Genomic DNA, 17066 nt, shown 5'->3' on the forward strand with positions numbered 1-17066 from the left:
CACACAGATGCCCCCCAGCGACGAAAAGCAGAACAACAGCTCAATAATCAGAAACGACAAAGGGATTTAAGAGGCATAATTTATATTTAATACATGAAAAATATAACATAGAAATGTATTTTCCCGTGTGTCTGTATGTGTACATTGTATAACGGACATTTAAAGTAAAAATATAATGTACGACTATAGCTTTTAATGTTTCAAACAGCTACATCAGTGGCATCCTCTGCTTGTTGTGGTTTGTGAGGCCTCCTTAGTAATTCTGCAAAGAGACAGAATCATGATGAGTAATCAGTGTAAGCTTTAATTATGTTCCATTGTGGACTGTCCATTTCCTGATGCAGAAATAATGGTATTGCCAGTATATGAAATTAGTAATTGCTTGTTGCAGTGGCGTAATTGGTAGTTAAGTACAAGTATCAGTATCTCTGTTCTTAAATATCCTCCATTAGAAGTAAAGTATCCTGCATTGATGAAGTTAATTGAATATAAGCATTGTCAGGAAATGGTTTTGAAATTAGATGTGCGAAAGTAAAATCGACCTGTCAGAGTGTTGGCTTTGCTTTATTATTGATTCATTGTGTATTGTATTAGTAGCATTTTAATGTGAAGGCCCAGGTGGAGTTACTTTAACCCATTGTATATAGTTTGCTCATTTATAATACATAATAATTAATAAGCTGGTTAGGTTTTTTGTATGTATATGTTTCATCTACAGCTGTTGGATAAAGGTAGTGGAGTATAAAGTCAAAAATGATGCTTTTCTGTACAAATGCTTGTTTACTCTCCACAGCAGAATTTTAAAAAAGTGTTTTTACCTCAATCATTTCATAGACCCAGCCCAGGAATTCAGCCACTTTGGTGTAAACCCCAGGATGATTGGGCTCAGCGCATCCCGTCCCCCAGCTGACGACCCCCACCAGCCTCCACACATTTTCATCCTGACAAACCAAAGGACCCCCGCTGTCTCCCTGGAGAGGTGAGACGCAAACACTGTTCATAGAGCTGTAGCAAATAACAGAAGACAGGATAAATCTTTAAAACACCTCTGCATGGTAGTCTTCAAAACATGCATCTCACCTGACATGCATCCACTTTTCCCTCCATGTATCCGGCGCAAAGCATCCGTGGCGTGATCTCTCCATTGTACATGCAGGAGCTGTTACATTTCTTTGTGCTTATTATTGGAACTGGCGCCTCTTTCAGGGTGTCAGGTGAGTGAACTAGGAGAGAAAACACACATGTAAGGGCGGCTCTGTCAATGCACTTGACACACTCTGTCAACCTGCTTGATTTGTAGCAGAGCTAAATTTATTTTGGAGCAGTGCAGTAGCGTCTTACCACCATCAGGCTGCGTGTATCCCCATCCAGAAATCCAGCACTGTGTACCTCCTGGAACATCATAGTCGTACTGAGGCAGGCAGATGGGCCTAATTGTATCTAGGAGGTAAAAAGGAATTTTTCTGCTTAACACAACAAATGTGACAGATTACCACATGATAATTTGGTTTAATTTAGTAAGACAAACTTTTTCCCATGTGATTTGGTTTTGTCCCTGTCTTCTATAGTTACTTTTTACATGGTCAGGTACAGCCCTAAAATCACCTTTTACCAAAATTTTTAAAAAATTTTTTTATTATTATTATTTCAATGGATATATAGGCTTCACTGTGTGTGACACTAGGATGCTGTTTTCCCATTTATTTGCTGTTTCTTTGTGCTCATGTTAAATCTGATCTACTGAACAGGCATATCTTTACAACACAGAGGCCAATTGTGGTCCTGTATGCAACTTAAAGAAAGTTATTGTGGAAAATTGAAACTTGAAATGCACATACACCGAAGTAGGTGTCATCTTGTGGGCAGAAGTTGCGATTCGGGAATGAAGAGCATTTGCATATTGATGTATTCTGGATTTTTGGAATTGTTGCTTAAAGCAGGGAGTTTTTAAATGCCTTCAAACATCTGGAGGTGTCTTCTTTAAGCTTTGTTGAGGTCGTATGCATACATTTGAATGTTTATAAAGAGTTGATTGTGTAAGACGTCGACGCAGAGGTGGATTTAATCCTATGCTGCAGCTTATATTTGTATCCTTATGATTCAAAGTGCATATCATTATCATACAGAAGTTAGTACACCTGACACACCTTGGAATGAGTGCTTGTACTAGTTGAGGACATCTTTGCTGAAATGTATCAGAATAGGTAAATTAAGGCCACAGGGTGAACATATGTTGCATTTTTCTAGTGCTGCTCAGCTCATATGCTGTGTGAAAAGCTTGTGAGTACATAGACCTGAGAAATTGAGCGGCGTCCGCAGCTTCATCAGTGCTATATCGCTGTCATGGCTCCTGTGGTTGTAGTTCTTGTTGTAGATAATCTTCTCCACAGCGTATCCTGTATGCTGAGCCATTTTAGCGGAGCTGCGAGTCACAATGCCAGCGTAGACCACCCAGCTGGAGACCTGAGGTAGCCTGTAGCTGGCATTTGAGAAAAGAAAAGAGAAAGCAGATACTGATAACAGACCGATTATTATCCTTCGTCGTTGCTGTAACCTCCAACCTTTAAATGCCTGGTAAGGTCAGCAGCCTTACTTGTGCACACAGTGGGCAGCTGTTACTACCCATTGACTGGTGATGATAGAGCCTCCACAGGTGTGACGGTTACTGTAGTAGAGGCTGACCTGCCAGGGCCACCTGCCCAGCGTGGCCTCAACTCCCCCGATTATCCTGGGCAGCTTAGCTCGTGTCCCACACTCTACACAGAGATCCATTCATCAATAAAAAAGAAGAGTTGAATTGAATTAGTGAGAAAGCACTGTAGCAAATGTCATCATTCACTCTGCTTCTGATGTGAGGCTTTTCACAAGAATTAGGTGAGAGCCACAGGGCTTTGTGTTAGGTGCAAAGTCAAACTAAAAGTTAAGTTTAATCTGCTCACCAAAACATTGCAAAGCGATAACCTTCCCTGTGATACAGCTCCCCCTAAATGAAAATAAATTGGGTAACTAATGATGCATAATTAATGTGTGAGTAGCCACAATTTTCCCTTCATCATTATGAGTATGATGTCCTGAGACAAATTGCCTTACCTGAACTGCCACATATTTTCCAGACTGCTCTTGTGTTCTGAGGTTATTTGTATAAAGCCATCTGTATAGTTTGGCCCGATATCGGTTAGATTCACTCCTTTATGCTTGGTCAGTCTGACAAGAGAACATATACAAAATGGGTGGGAGTGAGTATTAAGATAATTTAGACTCATAAGGTGTGAAACAAGATTGTAAATGAGGTATCAACAGATCATAAATAAGCCAAGCCTTCGAGCTTAGTAAAGCAGGCTAATATTAAAGTAAGTTAATGAGTGAGCGCTCAGGTCTCAATCAGGCTGATTACTATAAAGAGGTGCTGTGAGATCTGGCCAGGAGTTCAGACAAACCTCAGATAACCCAGCTGCCTGCAGACCAGTGTTCCCAGCGAAGAGTTCCACCTCTCATAGCACACTGGCAGCCAGGTGGGCAGCTTCCCCAGCTGGATCTCCAGTAGAGAGTTCTCTGGGCTGATTCTGTAAAACACTGAACCTGATTGATTGAAAATCCCTCCAGAGACAAACTCTCAGTCAACAGTAATGAACAAGCCTCTTCTATGAGTGCGAAATGATGAGAAAGAAACACGAGGATCTATGCTAATTTAGTCAATGGAGACATATCATTATGTGTGATGTTTTTATGTCAGTCAGTGGGCATCTCTCATGAGTGAAGAAAAGACAACAGGAAGCAGCTGCTGAATATTAAATTTACTGAACTAAAAATCACTTCGGAGGTGACCCATGACCCGGTATGATGAATCACATCGCAATAAGCTGAGCAACTGCACGGTCCTGTTCTGTTGATTCAAAAAACCATGAAGCAAATAAAAACCAAGAGAGGAGGAAACAGACCTTTCCTGGGGTCAGAGATGGAAATGTCCTCTGTCACATTGCAGAACGACGTCTCCTTCGTATCCCCAAGACCCACTGGACTTTGGGAGGAGGAAGGCCTTAGCAGAAGTTTGACTGAGTGTAGATAAAGATGTAGTTGATAAATCTTTAAATCAGCCAGCAAGACAAGCAGCAAAAACATTTTGCCACATTCTCTGAATTTGTACCCAGAACAGACCAACATCTGGAGAAATAAAATGTCACTCTGCAGAGGAGAATGTAATGAAATATTTTCATATCTAGAAACACCGCTAATCAGAATAGAACACTAACCAAAACAAAAGTTGGCAATATGTTTTGCCTCTTTCAATTGATTTTTCTGTAAAACCCAACATCCAAAACACTAAACCTGTTTAATGAACTATAATGAACCATTTTTGATGAAATCTTATAAAATAATTTCAGTTATTAGAGATTCTTATTTCTGAGAGACACAGTATTGCTTATATAGGAAGCAGAGTTCTGTTTTTCCTTTGCATCCTTTTATTATATTAAAAATGTGAATAACGAATGCGTTAAAGACTTGGAACCACGGAGCAGATAAACTGGCCAGCGTATCATCCAATACTGGCTAATTGCAGGTACATCTGTATTAGTATATATAGTGGTCAATTTGTAATAGAAATAGCCGCACAAAGATAGTTCATACATTACAAAGTTTGTCCAAGTTTATTTTTAACTATAAAATGTCCTGCTCAATTTGTATCCTAATCAGAAATATTTATATTCATTCAAAATATATATCTGAGGGACCATATTACAATATATTCTTGTAAAGATAATTTAGTAAAGTTGTAAGATTAGTCAGTCAAAAGAAAATCTGCTATCAACTAATTTGATAAAGAATTAACCTTTTTAGTGATTTATTAAGCAATAATAATCCAAATTTGATGGAGGATTTTCTGCGTTTCCTTGTCTTACTCTAACATGTGTTGAATATCTTTAAGTTTTGAGAATGTTGTCTTGAATTTTAATAAATTGCGACAAGCACTTTGATGTGTTGATGTGCTCTGACCAAGCAAATTCTTAAATCTTCCGAATACTGATATTGAATAAATGAGGCTCTTTGCTAATTAGCATTGACCTACAACCATACGGAGGCTTGAGTAGTTCTAATAAGACTTTTTTGGCACATTTGTTTCCACTTCCTGATCTCTCCTAAGCTCATTTAGCGATTCTTTCTCAGACATAGTGACTCACCTAGAAACCAGACACCTACAACTAAGCCTCCCAGGAGTCCAACTGCACACACCGCTGCCAGCAGCTTCACCAGCCTGTGAGCTAAAGAAACAGTTAATACTGGAATTAGTCTGTCTTGATCCCTGATATGAGATGAGAAGAGTTGGCAAATGTCAGCTGTTACAAATATGGCACACTGAAGCAAAGACACAGTCAGTAATTAAAAAGCTTTACACTATACATACTCGACACTAAAGGGTTAAGCCAATCTATCTGGTTGCATTTTCATAAGAAAGCACTGCTGCACGTCCGTCACTGCAGTGCAGATGCTTTGATTCAGTCTTAATTGGCCTTCACACGCCAGGCAACAGCTAGTGTTGTTTCTTGCAGAAATGAAGCCAGATTGCTGTTGTAGTCTGATGTCTGATGCCCGTTGGGTGGTGCACCACTGGAGCTTACCGTGAGTCGTGGAGTGAATGCCTTTTAACCAGCCCTGGACTCCCTTGGTCCCCGTGACTCCTGCTGCTTTCTCTGAGTGAAAAGGATGGCTGACAGCCACCGGGTTTTCAATCACTGATAATGTGTCTCCATCGAGACTCTGTAAGAATTACAGGAAGCATGTCAGGCTTCATTTACACGTCATTCCTGTACGATAAAGTTTTGCTGAGTTTGTTTGCTTGACACAAAAAACTGCTCATCAGCTCATCAACCTATGAAGCAACTTCCTTAGGAGATCCCGAATATTAGCAACCTCTGACCAGTCCAGATGTGTAAGTGTGTGTTATATATCTCCTCAATGATGATCTGAAATCTTGGCAGATCTGCTTTGTGTCTTGTATAACCCAACACTCAGGCTCAAGCACATTTTCTGCATCTGTTCCCAGGAATATTTTACGGTCTATGTGTGCGTGTGTGTGTGTGTGTGTGTGTGTGTGAGCTTAATGTCTAAGTAGCAGCTGCTTCTATAAATTGAGCATATTGCAGTAATTTTGATAAGGCCCTTCATAGATGTTAGATGCAGGCTTGGCATTATACAATTACAGTACAAAATCCATCTAAATGAATGCTATAGCATTATCTCTCATGTATTGCAGGAGCACTTGAATGTAGCTAAACATGTAATTTGGGCCTCTGGAATTAGCATAACATAGCACACACACACACACACACACACACACACACACACACACACACACACACACACACATATATATATATACCATCATATCTATGTGTGAAAACAACCCTTCATACACTTTCGCCTTCACTTACACTCTCAAGCTTTATTAATAGCTACATGCAGATTTCACTTCAAACTTCTACTAGAGTGGTTTCTCTCTTATTTCCATATGTCTGCGTTTTTTTTAATATTTATGACATTCTGCACGATGATAGAAGCAACTGTCATGCAAGCTTTGTCGAAGTGAAAACAACATATGTAAAGAAACTTGTGAGGTTGCAAGCAGAGGTGACAGTGTGAGAAAGGTGTTGTTTCCCCATCCTGCATACATTAGACAGATGGAGCAAGGTGCAGTGAATCTGTAGCCTCCCTTTTTCTTACCATGTTTTCCTTGCGTACAGTCCTGAGGAAAAGGCAGCGGTATCCGTGCTCATCTGTAGGCCGACGCTCTAGAGGTCCGTCCCGCTCGCGGTTGATGCACCATTTGCCATTTAACAGAATGCAACTCTGGATTTTCCCTTCACAAAGAGACAATGAGGTCAGCAGCGGTGTAGAGAATGAGGCTGTTGTTTGTCCAGGGGGGTCATGGGGCCTGTGGAAGCAAGCTGAACCAGGTCTTTGTAGGGGGGGAGCATCTCCAGAGATACCTCCAAGCCGACTATTGATAGGACACCGGGGGGTTGCTAGGTAACACTTTTTACCTGTGCCAAAAGATTGTCTATTTTCACCCGAGACATGTTATTACCTGACAGTTTGTAGGTTCTGAGAAAAGGTCATTATTGCAGATTGTTGAAAAGTCTCATATCATGTCAATCCCCATCATTTGAAATCCAAAGCTATCATCGCTCAACACTCAAAATGAAGTCTGTTCTGTCTGTCCGCTGACAGATGAGACTTTCTCTTCTCTCTTTTAACCGGCTTGCAGTCAGACAGATTTTTTTTTGTCAGTATTGTTTCTCTGTATTTCAGATATCATCTGAGTTTTAACCACAGTTGAAAAATGTGAGTTGCGTGACCTTATGAAGTCATTAACTCTAAAAATAGTAGAAATAATTAACAACTGAGATGAGAAGGATCTGTGCTATTTGAAAATGTGAAAAAATATCTTGAACCCCGTCAGACAGGAGATCAAAGCTTACCACCGCTTCATTTCCTGAAAGACGCATTGGATTGCTAATAAAAAGATAGAGTTAATTAGAACTTGTAGCTAAAGGAACATTTATTGCGAGAATTATTTATATATATCTCTTATACATGGTGTTGGATATTCATTAGCCAGAGTCCAGGTGATGGGAACAACTGCCAGGAAGAAGATTCCTCCTCGTTTGACTGTCAAAGCTGAATCCAAAAACCATCCCACATCTCTTTGGCTCATCTAACAGGTGTCATATGGAATTATTTGGAAATCAAACAGAGTAATAAGCATTGCAGCAGAGGCGTAAATTGCATGTGATGGAACAGCAGCTGAAATTCATATCACCAGGGTTGAGAGGTTAATAATATTTGATAATATTAGCATAGCGCTAAATTGTTCTACTGCAGACAGATGAGCAGAAAGAACATAGCTGTTGTGTGGTCATTTTCATAAAGATTTAATGTCTCCCTCTTCTGGCGAAATACATTTTCTCAGACTGCTGGGTAAACAGTAATTTACAGACCTGACATTCACTTGCTAGAAATTATTTGAAGAAGATGAATAAAGCCATTTTCATTCAGAGAAATCTTTCTGGACCACTTTTTTCTTGCTTGATTCCTTGTTTTGTAACCCTCTATTATGATAGTAAAAAAAAAAAAGAAAATTGCAAATAATTTTGGTCATATGTTCTGCAACTTAAAGTGATGCTTTTCTTCTTTGTAAACATTCTCCAACATTGTGCTTCATGGTTTTATTAGACCATTTGACTCTCAGTTTATTAGCTACAGCTCCTTTATAAACAGTCAGTGAAATAGCGCAATAAAGCAGTTAAATAAACCAGCCATGTCAGACTTAAATGACAGTTATCCTAATTCTGGTTCTATTTATATTGGAAATTGATTGTTTAATATAATTTAATAATGATAAAATAGTAATTTCCGTGATAAAAAACATGAGTAGAGATGGCCAACTGCAACACTGAAATAAAATAAATTATTTTTTATTTCTGCTGAAACTCTTTTTGAGAGGCTTTATGGTCATTTGAGTGGCTCCTGTTTGTGGTGCTGCATAATTGGTGCTGAAAGAATTAGTCAGTTAATCAGTAATCAAAAGGAAAGGACAGTAATTTTCTTAATTAGGCAATCACTTAGGACATTTATCAAGCAAACATGCCAAATGTTCACGGCTTCCTGCTTCTCAGATACGAAGACTTGAATTAAACGCGTATGTGCTGTTGATCAAACAAAAAAAGCAATTTCAGGAGTCAGGTGGGGAAAATGGGGAATTGTGATGGACATTTGTCAAGATTTTCATGCATTTTATATACACATAATATGAGCAAACAGCAGCTACAACCTGAATTGTGTTTTATATTTTGTCTAACTTAATATAACTAAGTGCAATTCCACAACAGCTCAAACTAGAGCCCCAAAATGATCACAAAGGTCAATAAACACTCCTTTTAATACCAATTTTAACAGTAAAAGTTGGGATTTATTTGGGGCTAATGTTTAAGACTACATTTATTTTTTTTATCATATATACACCTACTAGTATATCATTTAATATCATAAGAAACAACCACCAAGCTGAAGTGAATGTCTGTATCTTGAGTAACCGACTAGACCTTGGCTCGTGCCCATCTCTTGATCAGAAATTTAAATTTCATGAGTAAATCCCTCCAGTGCGGCCATAACAATAACAGTGGCCCCACAGTGTGGGCTCCATTCATTCATTTATTCATGTATCACAGTCTGAGGCTCCACTGTGAGGAGGTTGGCTGCTGCCCAGCTTGGAGCTGCATCTATCCCTCTCTCTCTGCTCTGAGGGTGCAGCTCTCTCCCCGTTTGGTGTTCTGAGATTTGATCAGCTTGCACTCTTATCTCACCCATTAGTATGTGAGCCCTCTGTCCGATGTCCAGACCTTGAACATCAGATGCAGCCCCTCGGTCCCTGCTCGGAAATCCCCACAGTAGGTTCTGAATGAACAGAAGTGAGGGATGCTTCTTTTATAAGGTTTGGACAGTGTTTGCCTCAACAGCTTTTTTTGCCAAAGTTCAGTCCACCAAGGCATTTAAAAAATGAACCATTTATGCGTGGGCTGCCATGAGTGTTGTGCCTTTAATGCTTTTGGCTGTGACCTCTCAGTAGAGGCACACATTATAGGTTGTAGTGGCCACAGATGCAGGTAGTTCAGAGTGGAACCTGTTAAAGACACAATCCAAATGCACCAATTAAAGCTTTTTTTCTCTCACTCTCTCTCTCTGACGTACTTCCACAGACCTGAACTCGAACACCTCTTCCTGAATACCACCTGTGATGATCCATATGTCTTCCTTTGAAATGTCTCTGAACTGAGAAAGGAGCAGAATTAGATGATTTATACCACTCTCATATCTGTCAGCTAAATGGGAGGCTGAAGATAGCAGCCGGTGAGCATCAGAAAGTCTGGAAACAACAGTGAGAAACAGCTCACCTGGCTCTGCTTCAAAACTTTACTCCCTGTACCTCAAAAGCTCACTAATTAACATGTTACATCTTTAACACTTTAAATTCCCCTGTTTAGCATTTATTAGCACTGTATAAACATTCATTAGTTAATGCATTTGTCACACCTTCAACTGTCCATAATGGGATACAGCTGTATAAAGAGATAATGAATGAGAGTTTAGTTAAAAGCAGGGATTTAACCGTCTCCTTGCTGCAACATCATATTTGACACACATATGAAGGTGTTGAGTGAATAAGCATATTTCCAGCAATGTTGGACTGTTCATTCAATGCTGTTCAATATATAAAAATGGAAAGTGGTTTTTTTATCCTTTTTTTTGAAAGAACATTCTACAACAGGTTTAATTAGTTTGCTCCTATTTATTCTGATTTCTCAGCTTGTTTGTGATGTTTTTAAGCGCTCTTACTCCCAGCATGTGATGTTAAGGTGTTAAAACAAACCTGTATATGTGTATTTGTTACCCCTAATACACACCTGACGAAGAATCTTTTTGTAAAAATTGCCTATTTGATTGACCGGTATTTTAATACATTTTAACACAATTTACATTTTCTAAACTGTTGATAATGTCTGTTGCTGTTGCTCTTGCATGTGTAGACACAGCTATATATTAAGTCTGTATTTTCAACACAAAGTTAAATCAGCTTATGAGGAAAAATGTAGTATCAAGACAGATAATGGGCCTATCTGCCACACTGGACACATTAATAAGGATTTTTCTCAGGTTTGTAAATAGGACAGGAAAGGTTTTCTGCTCAGCCTTCATGCTGTAACTGTACAAGTTTGAGCTGTGCTGTTCAGCCATTGTTTGAGATGATGGCACAATCTTTTTCCACCTGAGAAGGATCAGTTGTGATGCTGGCAGAGTAGCAAAAGCCACACTTTCAGTTTGGCTAGATCACCTCAAATATGACCACCAAGGGGATAGGATCAATAACAGCGCCACATTCGGTACATTTGAAAAAGCTTGAAAAAATCCTCCATCTGCAGGATAGGTCCAAAACATACGGCTGTGGGCAGTAAACTGCTTATTTGCATCAGATTTATATGTTTAGAAATGACTACATTTACCTTTCCTAAAGCATGGCTGAGCCTGTTGGCTCTGCATGTGTGCAGTGTCATGACAGTCATGTGTTCACACTGTAAGCTGTCCAGGTAATGATGCAGCACAGGGTGAGGGCAGATCTATGAATCCCCCATCAACACACACACACACACACACACACACACACACACACACACACACACACACACACACACACACTGACTTGATGCCAGGTTTCGCTCTCTGCCAGTGGGCTCTGCCTTCTGTGGAGCAGTAAATCCGCTGTGCTCAAGCCCTCCTGCAGTCTGAGCTGTAGTAACATACTGCCCTCTTGTGGTGGAGTTAAAGACCTCCTTTTAGGATCAGCTGAGGATAACCTTGCAGTTAAGTCACTGCAAAAGTTGCTGAAATATTCACAGATCCCATGTTCATATGCAAGTTCTAAATATATAAAGACCTGTTTCCTTTCTCACTATGTCGGATGTGTTTTAATCAATGTTTGAGGTCACAGTTGATAAAAAGTGAAGCAGAAATGTCTGAGTAAAACTGCCAGACACTGTTCTATAGAGCAGATGTGTAAAACAATTTGTGGCTCTCATGGTTAAATTCTTCAACAACTATTTCAGTTTTGTTGTGCAGCATATTGTAATTATGGAACAATAGATTTTGTGACAGGTCTGAGCGCGAGTGTGGCCTCATCATAGTCGCTAAATGGTATGCAGTTGCGTCTGTATTGAAAGTGGCAGGATGAATAAATAGCTGTCATGTATGTGTTTGTATCTTGTCTTGTAGAGGCTAATGATAGTGAGGGTGGGTAAGAGCAGAAATGTTCCCCACCAGATGGTGGGTAATGTGGTTTGCTTTAGCTGCCCACCACGCTCACTCTAATTAAACAGAAGAGATTACATTAACACCAGCTCCCACTCAGTCTGCTCCTCTGCTGAGCATGCACTGAAGGCGGGGTTCATGTCAGAGGTGGAGGGGTTTCAGGTGATAGTCATTTTTCACAGAGTCATATGTCTGCTTTAATGTTAAATTTATCTCTTTGGAAATTAAAGTTGGAGAAGGTTAGAAAAAACATGCTTCAGACCACATGGATTAACAAGAAATTTACCCCCCATCTGCTCTAGTTTTGATTTGAGTAGTTGATAGCTTCTGAAACTTGATTTGCCATGAATATCAGGTATGATGGATGGAAGAAAGGATTCAACCGTTAAAAAATTCAAAGTTTACAATGGTGTCAGTAATTATTCTAATCAATCGATAGGTGGATAAATATAACAAATGAGTAATTAATGAATATGTACATTTATTTCATAATGCATTTTACTGTAGGGAAATCAATATTGAATTTTACTGGTAAACTAGTTTCTCATTGTCAGACTATTCTGCAGCAGAGAATGATCTGGCTGCACCTCACAATCATTCTGATGTATAGGGGAAAACACTGGAGGTTTTTTGTATTTCTTTAGAACAATCGCAGTCATCTTGGGCATAGCTAAGTGAAGAATATGGTATTTGTACCTGTTGCATGAGCCAAATCCTCTACAAAAACTTGAAATTTTCAGTGTGGTAGGCTGCTTGCTGAAAGTTGATGGTTATACATTAATTTGCTGAAGATGATTTGGAAAGCTGTGGCCATTGGCATTTCAAATGAGTCACATTATTGGTAAACAATATCCTTTATAAAAAATAAATTACACAGGGTTGTTTCTTCTAAAATGGCACGTTGATGTACTAATAGATTTTTTTCTCTCCCATTTTCCAGCTCTTGTATCAATTCTTTAGCATTGATTAATTTTCTTTAATTGCTGGCATATCTTAGGAACACACTCATTTGCAGCTGAACTTACTGATTGTTTATGAAGTTGTAGCTTTAAAGATGTCAGAAAACAGTCATGACTTCTTCATGTTCAAGAGTTTTAAGAGGTTAAGTTTGGTGCCCTTCATCTCTCAGGATGTATTTCTGATGTTGATGGCACTCTGCCTCATAATCCCAGACCAGAAAACTGTCCAGATCATACATTTTCCTCTGTCCCTCAGGCTCTGTGCTTTGGCACATTCAATTTGAATTAATAACAATAATAAAAAAATAACATGATGCATGAGAGAACAAACTCCAGCATCTGTGTTCAGTAACAAATACCTCCCAGATCAAGGCGTTCAGAAATGATTGAACCCTTGTAGAGGTAGAATGTGAACATTTACTTTTGTAAGTAAAGTACAAATTAAAGATACTTTTACTTTGAGTATTTTCTTTTCTCCATTATATTTCAGTGGAAAAGTTGTACTTTTTACTTCACGAAATTTATCTGACAGCTTTAACTGCTTTACAAATTATGATTTTTATACACAAAACACAAGAATTTATAAAGTGCAGTATTTTGTTTTTAATGAAACTACCAGACAGTTTATACATATTACATTAAATACATAATGAATTCGTCAATATGCAGTAAATTGACCACCATTTAGAGAATCATCCAGAGCACTTGTGACATATTTCTCACTATTATTACAAAAATCAACCGATTAATGGAGAAAACAATCAGCAGATTGATCCACAGTGAACATGATCAGTAGCTATATTTGGATACAAAATGGTTAGAAATTAGCTCCACCTTGAAATGCAACAAAAAAAATCTGATGATACAATATGTAGTAGTATATCAATCACGTGGGACATTTTTCTTTACTTAGCATTTTTAAGACCAAGAGTACATATTCGTGATAATACTTTAATAATAATAATAATAATAATAATAATAATAATAATAATAATAATAATACATTTCTACTTCATTAACATTTCAGTGCAGGACCTTTACTTATAAAAGACTAGTTATACTGTGTACCATTAGTAGTTTTACTTAAGTAGGAGATGTGACACTTGTCTGCTAATTGTTTCTTGGGCATAAAGGAGCTCACAGATGGCACAGAGTTTATTGATATGGAGTTCTCTGTCAATATGAGGAGTAAAGAAGTAAAAATTCAAATGGAGAAGATAATAATGAGGCTTAACAAAGCAAAACTTCATCAAAGATAGTTTGTTTGCCAAAATCAGCAGTTGGGTTCATTCTAAAAAAGCACAACGGAGCAAGAAAAACTAGAAACTGTTAACTGAGATGGTGGATGAAGGAGCAGAAGTCATGCAGATGACCAGAAATCACTGACACAGTGAAGAAAAGTCCCTTATGACTGCACAGCAAATGAAGAATTCCCTCCAGGATGTAGACGTGAATGTTTCCTTGTCAATGATCAAAAGAAGACCTTATGATCATCACTTCAGTAGATTTAACAGAAGATACAAACCGCAGTTCTGCTTGAAAAACAGAAAGGCAGGCTGCAGTTGGCAAAAACACCAAAAAGAAAAACTATTATAGTCCTGGAACAAAAATCAGACCCTGTCAAAATGATGGAAAGAGGAAAGTGTGGAGGAAAAAAAAACAGAAATGGGTCACAACATAAAGCTCATCTGTCAATGAGGTGCTTCTGTTAAGGCTTGGGCATGTATGACTGCTAGTGGAACTGGCACACTGGCATTTATCGATGACTTCACAGCTGATGGAGGGAACAGTATGAATGCAGTAGTTTACAGGAGAGTTCTGTTTTCTCACATTCAGCCAAAAGCATCAAAACTCACTGAGCAACACTTCTGGACAACTATCCTAAACATTATAGACAAAGTAACTAAGGATCGTTTCAGGGTGAAGAAGTGGAAGATGATGATGGAAGTTGATGCTGAGTCATCTGCCCTCATTTCACTGGATTATATTTAACCTGCTGAAGATCAGACTTAATATAGTGAGAACAAGCAGGAACTGATGTGAAGACTTGAGAGAACATCAACAGGGAAGATACAGAACGTTTTTTATTTGTTTTATATTTCATAAGACTTCAGTCATTCACCACAAAAGGTTTCCTGCAAAACGCAAATTACTTTTAGCCCTTTAAACTTCGGACAGTATGTGTTTAAAGAGCTACACCTCCCACACAGTTATGCATACACTGTAAAGCTAATCGAATTAAAGCTGAGACTTGGCACTTTAATGTAGTTTGCTTCATTCTGTTTCAAATTGACTGTGCTGAAGTACAGAGCGTAAAGGACGGAAAACTGTGGAATCATTCAAACAGCTATTTATTTATTTATTTGGTTGGTTGGTTGGTTGGTTAGTTTCAGGCACACCACACGAATCATAAAGGCAAAAATAATAAAGAGATGGAAAATAAAACACACAAAATGAGAAACAAAACAAACAAAGAAACCGCACCCTAAATTAATGTCTGGAAACAAATAGGATGGAGTTTAACTTATTATCTCCTACCCACTACATGTCCATACGTCTCATACATTACTGTTTGCCATTTGCATAAAACCCCGTGCTTTCACACCTCTTTAGAAACCCCACCTTTACTGTTCCGTATTATTATATTTTTCAAGCCGTCTTCTTTTGTATATTTTCATAAGTTTAAATTGTGGTCGGGACTCTATGTCTGTGATCTGTGGATACAACAGATAGTGCTTTTACTCTTGTTTTAACTGAATAAAGTTCCAGAGATGAAAAGGTTCCACAAAAAATCAAAACAAAGAAAACAGATGATATTTATTTAATGTTAATATTGTGATCCCGTTAAACTGGCCTTGCCACCTCATGAGCGATCCATTAGTTGTAAGCTACAACCTTTATGCTGCTACATAAACAACAAAATGTTCAAGACCTGCCAGTTACAAAATATCTCCTCAACTTCATCAAATGTAAATATTTTTCTTCTGTAGCATCAGTAACATTTACACATACATTCACAGTGTGTGGTGGACAGGCTTGAATGGATTCACATACTGCAACTAAAAAAAACTTAATTATCCCTGTGATGAAACTGAAAGAGACAAAAAAAACAAGCACTAGAAAATAAGAGCCTGTGATCATTATAGAGAGGCACTGTAAACACTTCAGGCTGGAATTTAGCTGACCGGATTGAAGTCTTATAGCTACAAAATAGATTACACAATAAAACGCTCGCGGCCCACTCACAGGGGACTTTATGGGGGAAAACAGGAACGCTGAAAAGGAAACCGAAGGAAAGTATTGCGTTGGCGCGATAACCTTTTTTAATCCAGCATCAATAAATGTACAGTAAACAGTGCCAGTTGTTGTAATTAAAAAAAGAAAAAAGAAAGATCTCCATTTCACTGAGTAGTGCAGGGAGCAGACCTGATGTATTGACTCCTTTAACATCTGGGATGAAGCAGAGTCCAGCTGTGGCTCTGGCAGAGAGCCATCAGAGGTCACCACAGAGCCTGGAGTGACTCCAGCTGTCTGCAAGTAGCCCAGATGATACATAAACTCTATAAACAGCTTGAGCCTGTGAAGGTCTGTGGCAGGAGCCAATAAACTGTTAAGAGGGATCAGCGGTATTGTCTCGGTGTAGATGGTGGGCAGGGCTGGAGCGGCGCTGTAAAAGTCAAATGTTGGGGTTGAATTAGGGCATTGGAGGCTGTAGAGAGAAGAGTTACAGCACATGACAGTGACTCCCAGGGGATGTGAGTGATAATCCAACCCTGGGGTGCTTCTAGAGTCACCTTTTATACGTGGAAAAGGCTTGAGCTCAATTGGTTTCGCAAAACTTGCGATGCTGTAAAGTGAGTAATGTTAAATTAGGACAGTTATGCTTTGCAATAAGTATCTTTTCAAGGAATACGTAAAACATCCCAAAACCGATGCTTATGTGTTGCTGAAAAGGTATTTGCTCGACAAAAAAAACTTCACGTTTGTCATAGAAGTAGGAGTGACATTATGTTCAGTGACACTTAAATCACAGTGGTACTTGAAATGACAGCATTCTGACGTTAAAATTGTGAAATCTGAATACAAATAGTCAATCTTGGGTTCCAATTTATTTTGTAATAGGAGGAAATTATGTATCAAAATTACTAAGAATCAATCCTACACTTCTTTTGCCCTTTTGAAATTTTGTCAGTGTCCTATTTTACCACTTGTGTATTCTCAAAATGGGACAATGCTCTTCGTAATTTTGAT

The 17066-nt window shown here is 38.6% G+C and overlaps 1 protein-coding gene across 1 annotated transcript; it reads right to left on the reverse strand.

Moving 5' to 3' along the window:
• Window positions 1-65: 65 nt before the first annotated feature.
• Window positions 66-16550, reverse strand: tmprss5 (transmembrane serine protease 5). The gene is made up of 15 exons (XM_023272018.3): window positions 16242-16550; window positions 9755-9825; window positions 6718-6994; window positions 5616-5754; window positions 5178-5258; window positions 3939-4052; window positions 3438-3573; window positions 3091-3204; window positions 2940-2983; window positions 2594-2756; window positions 2295-2479; window positions 1342-1440; window positions 1081-1223; window positions 819-971; window positions 66-262 (listed from the first exon to the last, which is right to left on the reverse strand). Exons 1-15 carry the CDS (start codon window positions 16548-16550, stop codon window positions 254-256), a joined length of 2037 nt encoding a protein of 678 aa, XP_023127786.2. The 3' UTR covers window positions 66-253.
• Between the last annotated feature and the right edge of the window lie 516 nt (window positions 16551-17066).

This window comes from Amphiprion ocellaris, chromosome 7 (genome assembly GCF_022539595.1).
Source record: "Amphiprion ocellaris isolate individual 3 ecotype Okinawa chromosome 7, ASM2253959v1, whole genome shotgun sequence".
In the NCBI taxonomy this organism is placed as follows: domain Eukaryota; kingdom Metazoa; phylum Chordata; class Actinopteri; family Pomacentridae; genus Amphiprion; species Amphiprion ocellaris.

Bases quoted from the DNA above. Each gene is read 5' to 3' on its own strand.
- tmprss5 (XM_023272018.3), bottom strand. From the start codon at position 16,550: ATGTGCTGTAACTCTTCTCTCTACAGCCTCCAATGCCCTAATTCAACC. The intron at 3,574-3,938 runs GTCTGTTTCCTC...AATCAGGTTCAG, and splicing joins CATCTCTGACCCCAGGAAAG to TGTTTTACAGAATCAGCCCA. The intron at 3,205-3,437 runs GTTTGTCTGAAC...TTCTCTTGTCAG, and splicing joins AGGCAGCTGGGTTATCTGAG to ACTGACCAAGCATAAAGGAG.